Below are 17,188 nucleotides of genomic sequence, written 5' to 3'. Positions count from 1 at the left end.
TCTGTCTGTCTGTCTGTCTGTCTATCTATCTATCTATCTATCTATCTGTCTGTCTGTCTGTCTTTTCTATATATCTCAACCATATTTAACTGGTTATTTCAAAGCCTTAATGGAGCAAATCAGTTTCATTCTCATTCTAAACTTCTTTAATGTGAAACAAGATTGATGTTTGGTACATTAGCAATGTTGCTGAGATCCTCCATTAACAGAAGCTTCAATAAGGCTGCTTGCATCTTCGACAGCATGCGCCACTTCAAACACTATCTTACAACAGCATCCAGAGTGCCTGCGGCAGCCAACGCTAAGCGTTCTGCTGTTGTCCCACTGCCAAACTCTGGGGAGGGATACAGATAGAGGAAGCGAGTTGAGTATTTTAGTATACAACTCTAAATATTTAAACCAATAAGGAAGTCTGTATCCTGTTGGAAATTTTAAATGAATTTTATAAATATAGAACACACTAGGTTTGCCTTCTTTTTTATGTGTATGCTGAATGCTAAGTTTAGCATTCAGTAATGCTGAGTTTAATTACGTACAAAAAAACTCCAAAACATGATGCAATAGAACTGGTGCATTAGTTCAGACCTGTCTGAATAAGACAGATATTTGATATACTGTAAATATCTAACACTAATATATCACCTTCATGCTCTCCTCTGTGGTGTGATTTGTCACTTTTATTCATTGCCTGTAATGTCTGCAAGTCTAGGAATACTTCATAAAAAAAAAGCAAAAGCAAATTCTATCGTCATTTATTTAACCAGTAACACTTTAACTGACAATGAGCAGTTACAGTATTTAATCTTTGATAACTTTAGTTAATAAAATTACAACTTGTCATTTCATGTTTGCTCAGGTCTATTAAGTAACATTAACAGATACAACTTTTTATTTTAATAATGTATTAACTAAGATATATGTATTAACTAAGATATAAACTAAGATTAATAAATGCTTTCGGATTTTTTTATGGTTAGTTCATGTTAAATAATAATAACAAATGGAACCTTGTGAAGTGTTACCATTCAACCTTGTTCCAAACCTATATGACTTTCTTTTTTTTCTGTGGAACATATGTGTATGACCTGGAAATTTTTTGGAGCATGACAGTTGCTAGTCACCATTCACTTTCATTGTTAGGAAAATTAAAATTTAATAAAACAACAAATGTTCATATTTTTTAGAACTATTTCTTTTATATCTGTTAATAGTATGTGTAGAAGAAAAAAAGAGAGTCTACTTTCTTCTTTCTTATCTGTTTCCATACCAACTGGGTGGGGATTGGCTGCTTTAGAGAGGGATAATGGAACTGAGAGCTGATGCCTCTGGGTAAAGACAGTTATCATAGTCATACAGAACCCCTAAATCGGTGTGTGTGTGTGTGTGTAGATGTGGATGTTTGCATTCCTGAATAAAAAAAGAAAGACTTTGCGAAGCAATGATCAGGTCATGAGTGTAGTGGAAGAAAGGGAGGATTGAGAGGGTAATGTATGCATGCTTGTGTGGGTGTGAAGACTCTGTGGGTGACTTTGCATGCCACCAGCAGAAGGTCACTCATGCTGGGCTTCCCAGCTGTAGCTTTATTATTATGAGCAAATATGAAGCAACAAAATCTATTATGCTCTGCTCTATTTGTTTTTATTGAAAGTAATTGAACTCATGCTTCCCATAAATGCTTTAGAATGAATAGCTGTGGCTATAGAGTGGATGGATATATATATGGTAGAATATTGTTTTTTTTGGTTTCCATGTGAAACACTGCTCAGATGTAACTTTCTAAATTGCTCTGTTTTCTGGAAATATCCATTAAAAAATCATTTTAGGTGTATTTTTTTTACTACTATTAATCATGATAATTTGGGAGGAAAATATTCTGTTCTTCCTTGGACATTGGAGGGGACCAACTTACATTATATACACACATACATACATATGCAGGTGTGCATTAAAATCATTTAATGCACAGTTTCCAAGTCAGTCACTCACACACACACACACACACACACACACACACACAGACACAGATATCAAAGATCGCGCAGCGCACACACAGAAACATTAAGAAGCACGGAAACTTGTTGTCAGCGACTTTTATTTTTAAAACAGCTTCGATACTGAATTGCTACATTACTATGAGCAATGAGGGGGTAAAAGTTAATTTTTTAAGTAAAAAAAATAAATAAAAAAAGCTGTTTTTGAAGTAACTAAACTCACAGCTTCACCTTAGTAGAGAGAGACGCACTGATACGCAGGTAGTATTCACACACACACACACACACACACACTCACTCACTTGTCCCTCTCAATGTCTATGGTGTTTACGGCCCTGTTGGAATAACCACTGTAACATTTTACAATTTTACACATTGTAAACTAAACTGATAAAAATATTTTTGAAAGAATCTTCACTCAGAAATGGCTAATAGCCTAAATCTCACACTTAATTACAAAGAAACAGCAAACATTTAATTAAACATTGAATTTTGTAATTCTTGTAAAACTTACTCCAATAATCTTCGAAAATCTTTTTTCTTTCTTTCTGTACTTCATTATTTATATCGGTCTATATTCGCGAAAAATTGAATAGCATAGTTGGGTCAAAATAATAATATTTCACTTATTATTGCACTTAATAATAATAATACTAATAATAATAACAATATAGAACAGTACTTTAATTGTCCATTTAGAGACATATTTCACAAATTGTTATATGTTATTATTATTATTATTATTATTGCCAGGACTGCACTAAGGCAGCAGTGACGCCCAGTTTGTTGGCTGCTGGTTCATCAGTGCGGCGCGCGCGGGGAGCGTGAGCGCTTGGAGACGTAGCGCTGCGCGTGGGTCGCTACGAGGGGTGTGTGCGTCCGTGACACTACTCCACTACACCGATTAAACATCATATATCAACCTACGGCGGGTCACGGAGCATCGCATCACTCACCCTGGAAACCAACGCTCTTAAACGGCATCCGCGCAGTTGTGCCATTCAGTCCGTTTGAACGCTCATTCGCGAATACACCCTGCTCCGGAGGTGGGTTCTAATACCGGAAAATGACACTGACCCATAGCCGGAGATAGGGATGGATCCAAGAGTGCGGAGGATGCTCGCCCTGCTCGGTGTGTTTGCATTCTTGCTGGAGGTAAGATGCGCCTTTAGGGCTGTTCAGTAATAGCGCGGAATAAATACACCTAAATGGCTTTATTAGATTTGCTAACACAATGTGTGCTTTTGCGTGCTCTTTATTTGTATTGCTTTGAGCCACTAACATTAATGCAGCATGATTTCAAAGTGCACTTTTTGGCCAAATCTAGTTCAGCATCTTATATCTGTCATTGTGCAATAAAACACTCACATGCTGTTTAATGGATTCAAGCAAAGCCACCTCCCTCTAATAGAGGATCTGCCATGCTCTAGGGAGGAAATGTTGCTTAAATGATACACGTTAAACATGGGCTTTGTACATGGAGGATTATTAGATGTTTAAATTCAGTTATCATTTAATAACCTTATTTTTTGTTTTCTGTTTCCGTTGTGAATGCACAAAGCTCAGAGCTTGCAAACCACAAGGATTCAAAAATACAACACACTGACCCATATTCTGCTGTAAGACTAATGAGTTTGATGAGCGTGCTAGAATACAATTATTGACCCACACACATAATGGTATTTCAGGGGATGTGGAGAAGAATTCACTATTAGGATTGTTTGAAAAGAATGGTTGATTTTTGGGGTAATAGAGCATATCTACACTCAGAAGTCTCCAAACTCAGTTCAGCACAGAAGACAAAGAAACATCCAGTTGTGAAAGATTCAACAGAAATGCTTTGAACAAGATTTTCATTTTGTGGTACTACCTACTAAACCACTCCTAAATGGCTTGTTATTAATTTTTTTAGCATATCATAAAAAAAAAATTTGCAGAGAAAGGCATCAGCGTTATTTAACAGCTAGACAATTGTACCTTCATCTCAGTTCACATCCACTACAGAGCTGGAGTATCTTAACATCTGTTTGGGCAGTGAAACAACAGCACTATGGGAAGGAATTAATGCGTAATATACCTGCCGTGCTCCATTAGAGACTTTATGCTCCTCTTGATTATGAAAATTTCACAGCACCAGCAAATCTGTTGAAGGGCTATGCTCCTGACATAGTGTCATACACCGGATTGATTTTAAATATCTGCGTGCATTTTAAAATGTGCGTTTGCAATTAGACTCCTGGGATACAAAAAAACAGCAGCACACCGGATGTGTGCTATAGGCTAGACGTCAAGGTTGATGTGTGCCTTCTTGTGTTTGCAGCTGTCAGTAAGACACACCTGGTCATATGTTCACTCATCTGTGCTATACTCCATTACTACAAGCTGTTTTTTTGTATAGGTGTCATTTGAAATGGACAGCCAAATGGGAGTCAAAAACAAAGATGCTGTTTAAATCAAGGGTTTTGTTTAATGTATATTTTCCTGTTTGGGGGAAAGGAACATAATCAAGGACAGTGCCAGTCTGGCCCCAGTTGTTGCTGTGGAATGAGAATGAAAGATGCAATTATGGCCGTAACTGACCTGAGTGGGTTGAGATGAGCACAAATATCAGGGCGCATAACTGGAGCTTGTTATCTATAATGCAATTAGCCTTCCTGGTGATGCTAAATCCTCAGATCAGTTTATTGGTCATGAATTAATGAAGTCAATACCATGTTTTCATCTGTAGACATGTTTGATAAATTACTGAGTGCAGTGCAGCTTAGAAACAAAGGGGTTTTGAAAGAATAGTTCATTTAAAAATTAAAATTTGCTGAAAAGTTTCTCACCCTCAGGCCATCCAAGATGTAGATGAATTTGTTTCTTTATCAAACAGATTAGGAGACATTGACCATTAAATCACTTGCTCACCAGTGGATCCTCTGCAGTGAATGGGTGCCATCAGAATGAGAGTCCAGACATCTGATAAAAACAAAACAATAATCCACAAGTCCTCTATCCATAATATTGATTTCTGCAGTCTTGTCTAAAGCAGAAAAAAAATGCACATATCTAGCACCGTTTACAAGCGAAAACAGTTCAAAACAGTTCTAAACAAATATTTGGGTAGATTTTGATATGAGAGGACAACAGGGGACATACTTTATTGTGAAGTTTTAGCTGTTTGAACTCTTATTCTTTATAGGAATAGTTCATTAAAAAATGAAAAAAAATTTTTTACTCACCTTCATGTTATTCCAAACCTGTATTTTTTTATTTCTTTTGTGGACCTCAAAAGAAGTTTAACAGAATGACTTGCTCTCTTCCATGCAAATAAAGGACTGTCACACTCAAATGTTCCATATGACTCATGCTGTAAATTTTATATGTCTTCTGAAGCCATATGATAGCTCTATGTGAGAAATAGACTGGAACTTAAAGCTGAAAATCTTGTATTGGAAGTATTGAAAACCATCAAAACTCACTGTCATTGTATGGAAAAAGGAGCGTGGGCTTTCTGCTATAAATAACTCATTTTGTGTTTCACAGAAGAAAGAAAGTCATACTAGTATTGAAAGACTAAGTCATACTAGTATTGAAAGAGTAAAAGATAACACAATTTTTTTTTTAGGTGAACTATTCCTTTATTAGAGAACTGGTAAACACTATAAAAGAAATGTTTAAATATTTTTATGGGTCACTGATGAGTGCTAGGTCAAATTTAGGATTACAGGTTTATGGTTTCTGATGCTCAGCGAAAAATCAGTTGGGAGAACAGAGTCCAATTGGTTCTGGAAAGCTCGGACTGCAAAACCCTTTACAGCCATCCTGCCTGCAATCGCTCAATGCATTTCAAGTCACAGAATCAGCTTTAATTCCTTACTGCTGCCACTATGACGTTCTATCAGCAATCCTCAGATTTCTAGGGTGTACTCAACCTTGACAGCTGCCCAAATCTTAGCTGAATGGTTTGAAAACCCAGTGCCAGATTTTATTAATGTATTAGTAGCTTGATTTTTCAGCTAAATATTACAATTTGAGAATCAGAAGTGAGAACCTCTGCAATTAAAGCATATTAGTATATTAATAAGTGCTAAATGTGTGATATTAAATTAATAATGTGAAAATTATAATGTGCATTTTATTTGAGCAATTGATTAAGTTTCCCTAAAGAAACTTAATAAAATTCATTTCATGATTGTGTCATGACTACTGGTTCCTCTATTTAAAAAATATTTGTGTATGTGTGTGTGTGTGTGTGTGTGTGAGTTTAAATATGTGATTGAACTTAAATCCCCATTCATATCATATTATTCGCATCCCAGTCACGTTTCATTGTAAGACAGCAGTAACTTTTAAAGATTACAATACTAACTCATCTGCTAATTGCACTTTAAACGCAGAAATAAAATGTCAGTTAAAATATTAACAGATATTATCTTGGTTCCCTGTCAGAAGTGACTCTCACAGCTTCCTCTGAGGCAGGCAGAAACGGAATGTTTCTGCTGTTCAAATGTGTCACGTCAAAGAAGATAAAACATCACTATTCCGGAAAAACAGACACTTTAGTGTTCTGAACAGATCAATTCATAATTCTGCCAGCTTTCTGGATTTGAACTCATTTCCTTTTTCCCTCTCTGCAGGTGAATGGTGATGACAGCTACCTGAATGCAGTGCAGAATACAGGTGAGTCGATACAAGTCTTCTCTGTTTTAGACCCCATTTACACCTGGTATTAACATTAATTTCTGAATATCCTATGCATGATCCAAAACATTTTGTGATCATTCAAACCACATTCACAGGTGGTCAAAATGCATGTGACCCCACTGCATTTGTAGTGTAAATGCTAATCAGTCCTGATGAGTCTTGGACAACATTAAAGAACTGGCTTCTCATCTGTGCTAGGGTTAGTTTTAAATTGTGTTTCTGACTTAAAAGAGTATAATTATTTTCAAAAAATCATAAATTTTAAAAGTGAATATCTACTAAAGGTCACATCTTTAAAAAAAATACACTATCATAAACTGTAGATCGCTTTAAAGTACTAAAAGCAACAAAATGTTCATTTCATGCTCTATAAAGATGACCTAGACTTTCATCTTTCATGCATTTACAGAGATGTATGAAAAATTAAAAACAAATGCTTGTTTAGAGTTACATTCCACTATATCTCATTCTCTCAATTCTGCCTGTGTTTGTAATGAGCTGATGACGATGGATTTGCGATGGGTTGTCTTACATAAATAATTCATTAATTCCCCTAGAGCTCCAAAATATGACATTTACACCACATCAATGTGCGCTGGTCACTGGATATCGCCAGTGTGGCTGGTTAATAAGGGCATTAGCGCTCTATGTTGGTCTCCCATCTTTCTGAACTCTGTCAGATTTTCTCCCTCATCTCATTCTCATATACTTAGACAGCGTGAAATTCCCCAGTACCAATCCCAGAGTGCTAATGACTGTCAGTGCTTTGATGTCACTGCATCAAGACAGATAAACAGCCTGGCCCAGACCAACCAATCAGACGGCTTTATGGTGCCGGGAACGGAAAGGACTTAGATTGAGCGATTTGGTTTTCGCTTCTCAATGTAAACATAAACTGTGCCAGAAGCATCCCTCATACATCAAAAGAAATGGGTCAGATTATGATTTTATAGTTCCCTTGAAAGTTGCGTGGTTAGATTGCTACCTAGATCTAATATGAAACGTGCTACAGGGGTGGTTGGAGATGCTTGGACCAAATAAAAAAAGTTATTTTGATATGTGTTATATCCTCCGACACAATGTGCAATGATTGCATGCAAAGTCTTTGTTGTGCAGCACAGAATGTCTGAAGCTTTGTACATGAAAAAGGTTGCCATAAGAGACCTCATTTGTTTTATTTTGCAAAAAAAAAAAAAAAACTGCCAATGCTAATGTGAATACCCTAATGCACTCATGTCGCTTCCTGTCACCCATTGGTGCCCCACCATGCATCTGCTCTCACATTCGCTTAACACGCCAAAGCACGTTATGTGAACCGTATCAAATATTCATTGTGGTGGAGAAATGGATTATTTGGGGAGGGAGAATGAGCTCTCCTATGGCGCAGAGCTCAGAGTGTGTGTGTCCAAGTACGCCACATGGATGCTTTGCGTAAATGACTTGATTTCTGCTGCCATTCGTTCTGCCAGTGTGCTTCCATTAGCTCGGAGCGGCACAGAGGGTGTCAGTGGCTGAAGGTGAATGAATCCCAGCCAAAGAGCTCTAATACAATGCACTGCATTATTTAATTTTCTTATTATTATTTTTAATAATTTTTTTGCTTATTTTTGCACCCACTGTTAACTGCATATTGTATAGAAGTTCTGTTATATCTAAGCTATTTTATCTGATCGTTCAGATTTGATTGCCTGTAGGTTTGATATTTGCTTTTAAAATTGTTTTTTGTTGTGCAACAAAATTGAAATTCTCCACAGATGGAGCACATGTTGGATGGCTCTCTTTGTGTTGCCCAAGCTTTGAGTGAATCACTTATGTCCTTCAATTTTGATCGTTGACTCATAAGGTCATTTTTAATAATTCTTTTTGGAATACAACATCAAAACATCACAGAAAAGACTCTCTCAGCCTGTCTTCTTCTTCCGTGCATCTGTGCCAGTCTTTGCTTTCTCAAACAGCTTTGATGTTTCATCCCCCACCTTATGTGTCAAATCTGTGTGTTTGGTTTAGAAAGGAGAAGAATGTCAATATAAGATGATTTCACAAGAGTTGATCTTTCAAAGAATGGCTATGTTTTGAATGAGTTGGATGCGTTGCATTATCTGAATCCCAGCCAAAGAGCTCTAATACAATGCACTGCATTATTTAATTTTCTTATTATTATTTTTAATAATATGGTAAAATAAAATCCATGGTAGAGCATGCATCCTACATGCATCTCTCTCTGATTCCCCGTTGTGTCCCTTCCCCCAACCTTTTCCATGTCGTAAGATGCATTAACACCTGGGGGTCAGCCATTTTTTCTTGCATCGTAATGGAATGGGATCGAAATGTCTGAGCCTTTGCTAAGTTGTTGGCTCCTGTTCTGGTCCTGATGCTCTGACTGCTCTGTTTTACACTCTTTTACGACCTGACCTTCCCTGTCATTCCTGTTAAAATTCTCTCTGCTTCTTTTTATCACCAAATGTACTATTCCATCATGCAGAAGATGTCTATCTCTGTTCTCTTTTAAGGATTCAAATGTAAGCTGAATGTATCAGTCCTAAAGGGATAGTTAATTCTATCATTATTTACTCATCATTATATCATTATAACATTCCAAACCCATAATGTTGTTGTTGTTGTTTTCTGTGGAGCACTATTGTTTTTAAAGAATCATTATGGAGATTTCCATATAATCTTAGTTTATCATGACCAGGGGCTGTAAAATTCTAAAAATAACAAAAGGCATAATAAATGCACCATTAATTCTAAAAACAATATCAATTGTTAAATCAAATGAAAAATTGTGTGTTTGATTGGTCCAGACGCTACATGTGGCACCTATTGTGCAGGTTGGATGTCAATAACATCAAATGTCAATAATTATTCAGTGTTTCTTAATATCATGACATCAAAACTGCACCATAATCAAAATGTTTGATTCAAGAGCTGCAATATAGGTGAAGAAGATTGTCTATGAATAATAAATAAAGATTTTTATAGATTACATTTATGGTCTACATTTATTTCTATTTACTATAAGGAAAAAAACGACATTGTACATATTCTAAAGAATCTGTGTTGTTCTTGCCTGTGCAAAAGTTGCTTTTGTGTTGCTGGCGTGTTGTCAGTTGCTCCTAGGGTGTTGCTGTGTTATTGCTAAGATGTTCTGGGTGGTTGTTAGGCTGTTGCTAAGGTGTTCTGTATGGTTGTAAAGTTGTTACTGGGCCAAGTCAAACAATCCACACCAAGATTCTATGATGTTCTATACCATTCAAACGTTTTGATACAGTATTTTTGTTTTGAAGAAATTAATACAGCAAGGGTGCATTAAATTGATCAAAAGTAACAGTAAAGACATTTATTATGTTACTGAAGACTTCTATTTCAAATAAATGCTGTTCCTTTGAACTTTCATCAAAAAATCTTGGAAAAGTGTATTACGATTTCTACAAAAATATTAAGCAGCAATTACTGTTTTCAGCATTTATAATAATTAAAAATGTTTCTTGAACACCATTTCAGCATATTGCAATGATCTCTGAAGAATCATGTGACACTGAAGACTGGAGTAATGGCTGCTAAAAGTTCAGCTTTTCCATCACGGGAATAAATTGCATGTTAAAATAGATTGTAAATAATATTTCACATATTGCTGTTTTTAGTGTATTTTTGATATACATAAGTATAGCATAAGAGACTACTTTCAAATAATTGAAAGAATTTTACCAACCCCAAACTTTTGCAAATATTTTAAGTTTTTTTTACTCTTTATTAGAGTTAGTCTTAAAACAAGATTGCTAGTGGGGTAAGAAAAATAGTCTTAATTAAAGAAATATTCTCTGAAAACAAACCTAATTATCTAACACAATTTTGCTTCTCAAGAAAATTTATCTGGTTTAAAAGGACGTTTAGATACTTTACTGTAAAACAAGACAAATTACTAATTAAAATGAAAATGAATGTAAAAATTAATCAAATGCTTTTTATTCTGTGTCACTCTCTACGGATGAAATATTTTTCAGTTTGTTCCAGACACTTTATCGACAGCATTATGGCGTTTCCTGCCCACACATCTTTATGCATCCAATTAAGTAGAAACGCAGAGAACGATTTCCCTGAGGTTGGCACAACTCTTTCTGAGAGTGCTCTCCGCCATCCTGTTTTAATATGTCTAATTCAGCTCTGCCCTGATTGCACTGAGTCTGTCTGAGCTTGCAGATGGAGACATTAATCTACTGCTGCTCTTACACACACTCACACACGCACACACTGTTCCATGGTAATATATGTTTTTCTGATATCACTTGAATGCAGACAGCCTGGCTCAGAAAGTGCAGTCGTATGAGTATGCAGACAAAGAAGACTGCAGACGTGCTAGTCGTGACTGTGATTAACAGCCTGTTCTTTCTACTGTCGGTGATGTGATTTCAAAGGCAAATGGAAGGTGGAGGACCCTTCATATCTACAGAGCTTTCTGGTGAAAGGCTGGGAATGGCATTCTGCTAAGTCATGTAGTGCTGGATTCTGGGACTTAAGGAACTGTGGCTGTCTTTGGGTCCAACTCACAGCAAAGTTCCTCAAAAATTGCAGACAGACGTGGAAAATCTGCTGACATCTCTCTGAGGCTTTTTTTGTGCAATGTCTGCAGCATTTCACAGTCCATATGGACCTCACCATCTAAACTCTCCATGAGTGCTTCCAATAGTTCTGCTCTCTCCATGTGTTCAGTCATCCGGCGAGAGATGCATCAGCACAGTACTAAACTCAAACACTCAATCCCCCATTAGCAAAGTAAAGTTGTGTTCAAACTGTTTAAAAGTTTAGAACAGCTCCACTAATAAACTTTCCGACACTTTATCTAGCCATTCAAAGCGTGTATGATGTTACATGAGAAATGCAATTTGATCCTGATTTTCACAGTGCTACAACCCCAAAATCGAGTTAACATAATCGAGTTTGTATTCTGGAAGAAGACCAGCTCTGATTTTCCATCCAGCTGTCTATGATCCAGGCATAATCGTGTGAGGACTTCTGTTTCCTTCAGTCATTTTCCCAATCATTTCTTCTTTTTTTTAATTTCTTCTTCTTTTTTTCTTATGTGCTTAAACATCATCTTAGTGATTTTTCTTTTTCACTGTCGCCTTTAGCTGCTCACTGTTTGTAATAAACTCTTCTTTGTAATGCTGCCTTGGAACAATATGCATTGTGAATAGCTGTATAAAAATGAATTTATTTATTTTATTTTTTGGCATTTTTGTCCATTTGCTTATTTTCTGTGTTTGTTTTGTTGTGCACTGAGTAGCCCTGCCCACAGTGAAATCTCATTGGTTTAAAATCTTGGTCTATATTAAAAATCAAACATACTCAATTTAGCTGTGATTGTGCCACGTCATGCAGATTTTTTTTTTTTTCAGTTTGGACAGACAAATTACTGAGTCTTGTCACTGGAAGCTTGTCAGTTCATACCTGCTGGGACTCATTGGAAGTGACAGTATAATTGCTAGTCATAGCAGATGTCTATCCATGAATACATTTTATGGAAATGAATTTTAGTTTTATTGACTTATGCACTGCAAATGGGTCTTGTAGCTTGAATTTAATCCAGAAATATCACATTTAGGGCATATGGTGTGAAGAGCTACTTCACGTCCAGAGGTTGTCGAAAATGCATGTGGCATAGTGTAAACGCTATTTCCTTCTGATGCATCCATGGTGACATAAAAGAACTGCCTACTAGGACTGCCTACTTGTCAATCAAATGCTGCTTTAAAACAAAAGGTTACTTGAGCGATGCATAAACGTTTTTGTGCTATTGTTTTGCAAACATTATTAAAGACCAGACAACTTTACTATTAATGTGACTGGAAGAACATTTGTTCATTACTTTGAGAGAACCTTAACAGAACATTAGTCGAAGTTTTGAGAACACTCCCTGTTATCTGTGTAGAAACCATAACTTTTCCTTAATAAAAGGTGCAAGCTTGAAATTATTGTGCCTTTAAATCCTGTACGGGTGGTGTAGCTCTTGTTGGTGAGTCTCAAGTAGGGCAGGTCAGTGAGAGTTCGGCTCCCTGCCGCTTTATTGGCTGCTCATCTCAGTTTCTCATCACCTGCTTAGAGCGCAGCCTTGTCTAATCCCTCGTCCTTTATGCTGGAAAAGGAGGCTGAAAGAGGCATCCAGATATCCAAGTTGGGTGGAGGCCAAGTTGGGTGTTCCGGAGAGATAAACAAAAGGGCCGCTCTTAGATACAAGATGCTGGCAGAAAAGCCATATTGAAAACTGCATCTGCAGCTCTACAGATTGGCAATTTATACAGGGATTATTATTTTGGACTCTAGAAGGGGATTTTAGGAAGGATTTTGGTAGATAGTGAGCGCTCTTGGAACTAAACCTAAAACATTTTTTTTGTGCATGCAGAATAACAGTTACTTCTTTAAATGTCTCAAGATGGATAGATAGATAGATAGGTCATGGCATCATGCTGATACTCATATTATGTAGACACACTCGATATTGACTACTGTTTGAACAAACGAATCAGACTTCATCACTTGCAAAATATCAGTGTGAACAGTCACCCTTGAAGATGGGATTTGAAAACTAAATCGGATTTATGCACAGTATAAAATCCTTTTTCTCTTTTTTCCCCCAGTTCCTCTGTCCTGCTCTGAGGGCTTCACTGAGCTGGGCTATTACAACGGCACAGTTTCTCAGACCGACTCGGGTTCACCCTGTCTAAAGTGGACCGAATTCCCAGATTACATGCAGCAGTATCCGGGCAGGGGTCTTGGAGAGCACAATTTTTGTCGAAATCCTGACCGTGAGTCCAACCCATGGTGTTTTTTCAGGCAGAGTTCAGGGGCCATTGGTTGGGCCTACTGCGACTGCCATCAAGGTGAGTACTACAACATTTTATTAAAGGTGGCTACGCTCCACTAGTGAGTAAATTCAAAAAGTATTATAGATCTTTTGTAATATGATTTTTTAAAATAATATCCCTTAAGGCGGCGTCCCACTAGCCAAGTCGAAACAACATTTTTCTGTCTGAGATCTGTCACGTTCACTGATTTAAAATTTTATGTAAACAGCAATCTGCAGTTTCCTGTCATAGATTGCAATACCTCATTTTGGCAAATCAATGTGAAACTCTGCAAAATAACAACAGAAAAAAACAGCAATTCACATCTACACCATGAATCCCTTCAGATTTTGCTGCGGAATATTCATGCACAGCTTCAATGAGAAAAAGATGCGCTTTCAATAAACAACCCTCACCGTTTTATTTTATTCATTTTAGTGTCTGAGAATTCCAGAAAAACACAATCAGAGTTTGCAATATGTGGCTTTGCATCTGCTGAGAAAAAAAGTTTGGGTCAGATCCATTAACTCATCAGGGAGTTGAGTCTCTGGGGCTGTTAACGCTTCCCGCAGAGAGAAACACAGGAGCTTATGACTGAAAATCAGCTAGTGGGACGACAGCCTTAGATGTTAGAATATTCTAACATTCTTCAGATGATAAATAAGTGTTTTAGGATCTCTATGTGTACTGTTGTCCTACTTTCCTTCAACTTCATCAACTTCATATTTAGAAATCAATGGTTGACATTCTTGTGAAGAATATTCTGTATGTATCTCAGGAAAATTAGAAAAGGTTTATTCTTAAAGAAAGAAGAAGCTTGTGTAAAAAGCATCTTTGCATTCTGTGTGCAGTTGAGACAAAAGGTGACTGTGACTTTGCTAAGTAGGACATGCTCCTGGATCAACATTCTGTTCCTTTTATCAACCAATCACATATTACTCTTATATATATATATATTTATCTCTCACTTATTCAGGAGCAGTCAGGTTAGCAGGAGGTTCATCCCCAAAGAGTGGCCGACTGGAGGTCTACCTGAATGGCCAGTGGGGGTCGGTTTGTGACACACACTGGACAGACCGTGATGCTAGTGTGGTTTGCCGACTGCTTGGACTGGGGTATGGGAATTTATGTTTATTTCTAATTAGGGCTGTCAATTTAACACATTAATTTAGAACAATGGATTAAATATAATGTGAAAAATGATGCTTCGACTGAAACAGTAATGTAATGTCTGTGAATGTTTTTTTTTCTCGACAAATATGTCATGATTAATTGCAATTCATTTGAATAATTCGTAATGTAATTAATTTAATAAAATTCAGCCCTGCTTTATTTTATCTGTGAGTATCAGATCTGATTTTCCATAGATTTATGGATCTGTGCCTCTCAGTGTGGTCAAAGCAAGGGTACTCATTTGTATATTTAAATGATTAATTAAAATTCACAGTGTCTTAATTTTTTACTATGTCTATTTTTGATTTAGACTTTGTTAAATCATCTAAAAGTGGGTGGAAAGACTCACGTCGCTGAACAGTGGAGGAGATAACTTCTTCATATTTCTTTCCGTTTGTTGTAGTGAGATTGGCACGGCTCTCCAGCACTCATATTTTGGCCCCGGCTCCGGGCTTTTTCACTACGCCCGCCTTGGCTGCCGTGGTGATGAGAAATCCCTGCTGGATTGCAGAAGCAGGAAGTTTGTTACGAGTGACTGTAACCATGGAAACGAGGCCGTAGTAGTGTGCGCACCACCTGAAGGTCAGTGTGCTTTCTGTGACAGTGAAGCTAATGACCTTTTAAGTGAAATAAACACTCCTGCATCTAGATGCCCTCGCAAAACCACAGAGCTGTCATAAAACAGAAAAAGTGCTTTTAAATTGGATACAAAGATCATCAGGGTTATTTAAAGTCTGTTTTCGAGAATTCTATTTCAGCCTCTGTGTCTGCATTGTAAGTGAACGTCGCAATATGACAAATAAGACTGCTCCCATTATAATCAACAAAGTTGTCTGCAAGTGCTTATAATGTGAGCATCTTGTTTTTTTCATGATGTGTTGTGCTGCACCTCATTGCTTGCTTGCAGTGCAGACCGGCTGTAAAACCTGCTAATTAAATTACATTCAGTTGCAGTATTAGCTGTTAATTTACTCTTGTTTTTATAATCTTGACGCAAATCATTACAATATCAAAATAATGTCATCGTTGATTGATAAAATTCTATAAACAAATCCCCTTTATGCTTTATTATGCTTTCAGCTACAGATAAGAGTGGACTATTCTCAGCTCTGTCAAATTTGAAATTAATTCCACAGATTTTGCCATAAAAACAGAATTGAAGATCTAAAACAGTGTCTGGATAATGACTTGTGACACTATGATTTTTCTTCAGTGTTGTGATATAAATATGAAAAATATAATTAGACATTGCTGTAATTGTCAGTTTCTGCACATTTTACTCTATTATTTCTTCCCTGTTCACCCTGCATTTTCTAAAAGTGGCCCTCGAGCGACGTCATTTGAGTATGTCTGATCTACCTGAATACTAAGATAGAAAACCACGGGGTGTGTGATGGAACATCATGAGGATGATTATGTTATCTTTGAATTGCCATTATTGCTGCTTCTTTGTCCATTCATATTGACTTATTAAATTGGCGCTTACTGAGATTAGAAATTTTAATGAAACATTTCAATGGGGGATTATACTTTCTTTGGTGGAATCAAAAGAGCCATACTTTCTTTTGTAGAAAGGTACAAAGGGGGAAAAAACGAGAAAAGAGGTTGGAAAGCAAATCAATGGCGTCTGAACTCATGATTGCCTACTGAGAGCTTTATTGAAGACACAATCTGAGGACACACGGACACATGTGCACTGTGCTGCGTTACCAGGACAGCAAATTATGTATTTTAGCCCTTGAATTGAAAGAATGGCTGCATATAATGTGTTCCTGACATGAATTATTCTTATTATATATGAAATATTACCAGCAACTGTGCATATATCTGATCGTAGTGATTGGTTTTGCTTCAGGACCTAGTTTTTATAGTGGACATTAATTGATGACCCAACACATTACCACATTATCATGATCAAATAAAAAAACAATATGCAAATATACTTACACTTTTGTTCAACATTTTTGGGAGTCGGTAAGCTTTTGAAATGTTATTCAAAGAAGTACAGCTCCCGCATCTCACACACACAAGCGCGACTTTAGCACTAGATTTAGCAACTTTCAGACCAAAATAGGGCATTCTAAGTCAATATACTGCAGTACTTCCTCTCTTAATCAGTAGAAAATGTGGTTAACACCCGGTCATGCATGGAAAAAAAAAATACCGTCATGTACCGTGAAACCGGTATAATTTTGAAAAATACCGTGATATACATTTTTGGTCATACCGCCCAGCACTAGTGGCCACACAAAATATTGACACTTTGGGCCCAATTTGGACATTTTCACTTAGGGGTGTACTCACTTTTGTGGCCAGCGTTTTAGACATTAATGGCTGTGTGTTGAGTTATTTTGAGGGACAGCAAATTTACACTGTTATACAAGCTGTACACTCACTACTTTACATTGTAGCAAAGTGTCATTTCTTCAGTGTTGTCACATGAAAAGATATAATAAAATATTTACAAAAATGTGAGGAGTGTACTCACTTCTG

General features: G+C 36.8%; 1 protein-coding gene and 1 long non-coding RNA gene across 2 annotated transcripts in view; one reads left to right on the top strand and one right to left on the bottom strand.

Moving 5' to 3' along the window:
• The window catches only part of LOC107749846 (neurotrypsin-like), a 31,911-nt gene that overhangs the window by 511 nt on the left and 14,212 nt on the right, over window positions 1-17,188 (top strand). The window contains exons 2-6 of the mRNA XM_016565043.1: window positions 2,745-3,146; window positions 6,614-6,656; window positions 13,316-13,558; window positions 14,499-14,637; window positions 15,099-15,277. Of these exons, the coding sequence (XP_016420529.1) occupies window positions 3,087-3,146; window positions 6,614-6,656; window positions 13,316-13,558; window positions 14,499-14,637; window positions 15,099-15,277 (664 nt within the window). The 5' untranslated portion in view covers window positions 2,745-3,086. The remainder of the gene's footprint in view (window positions 1-2,744; window positions 3,147-6,613; window positions 6,657-13,315; window positions 13,559-14,498; window positions 14,638-15,098; window positions 15,278-17,188) is intronic.
• Window positions 4,337-16,889, bottom strand: LOC107749847 (uncharacterized). Its single transcript, XR_001641094.1, has 3 exons — window positions 16,762-16,889; window positions 5,909-5,916; window positions 4,337-4,348 (listed from the first exon to the last, which is right to left on the bottom strand). It is a non-coding gene; the product is annotated as an uncharacterized LOC107749847 (long non-coding RNA).

The sequence above is a fragment of the Sinocyclocheilus rhinocerous genome, unplaced genomic scaffold, assembly GCF_001515625.1.
Source record: "Sinocyclocheilus rhinocerous isolate Xijiao unplaced genomic scaffold, SAMN03320098_v1.1 scaffold31, whole genome shotgun sequence".
In the NCBI taxonomy this organism is placed as follows: Eukaryota; Metazoa; Chordata; class Actinopteri; order Cypriniformes; family Cyprinidae; genus Sinocyclocheilus; species Sinocyclocheilus rhinocerous.
This window is presented reverse-complemented; position numbering and strand designations above follow the sequence as displayed.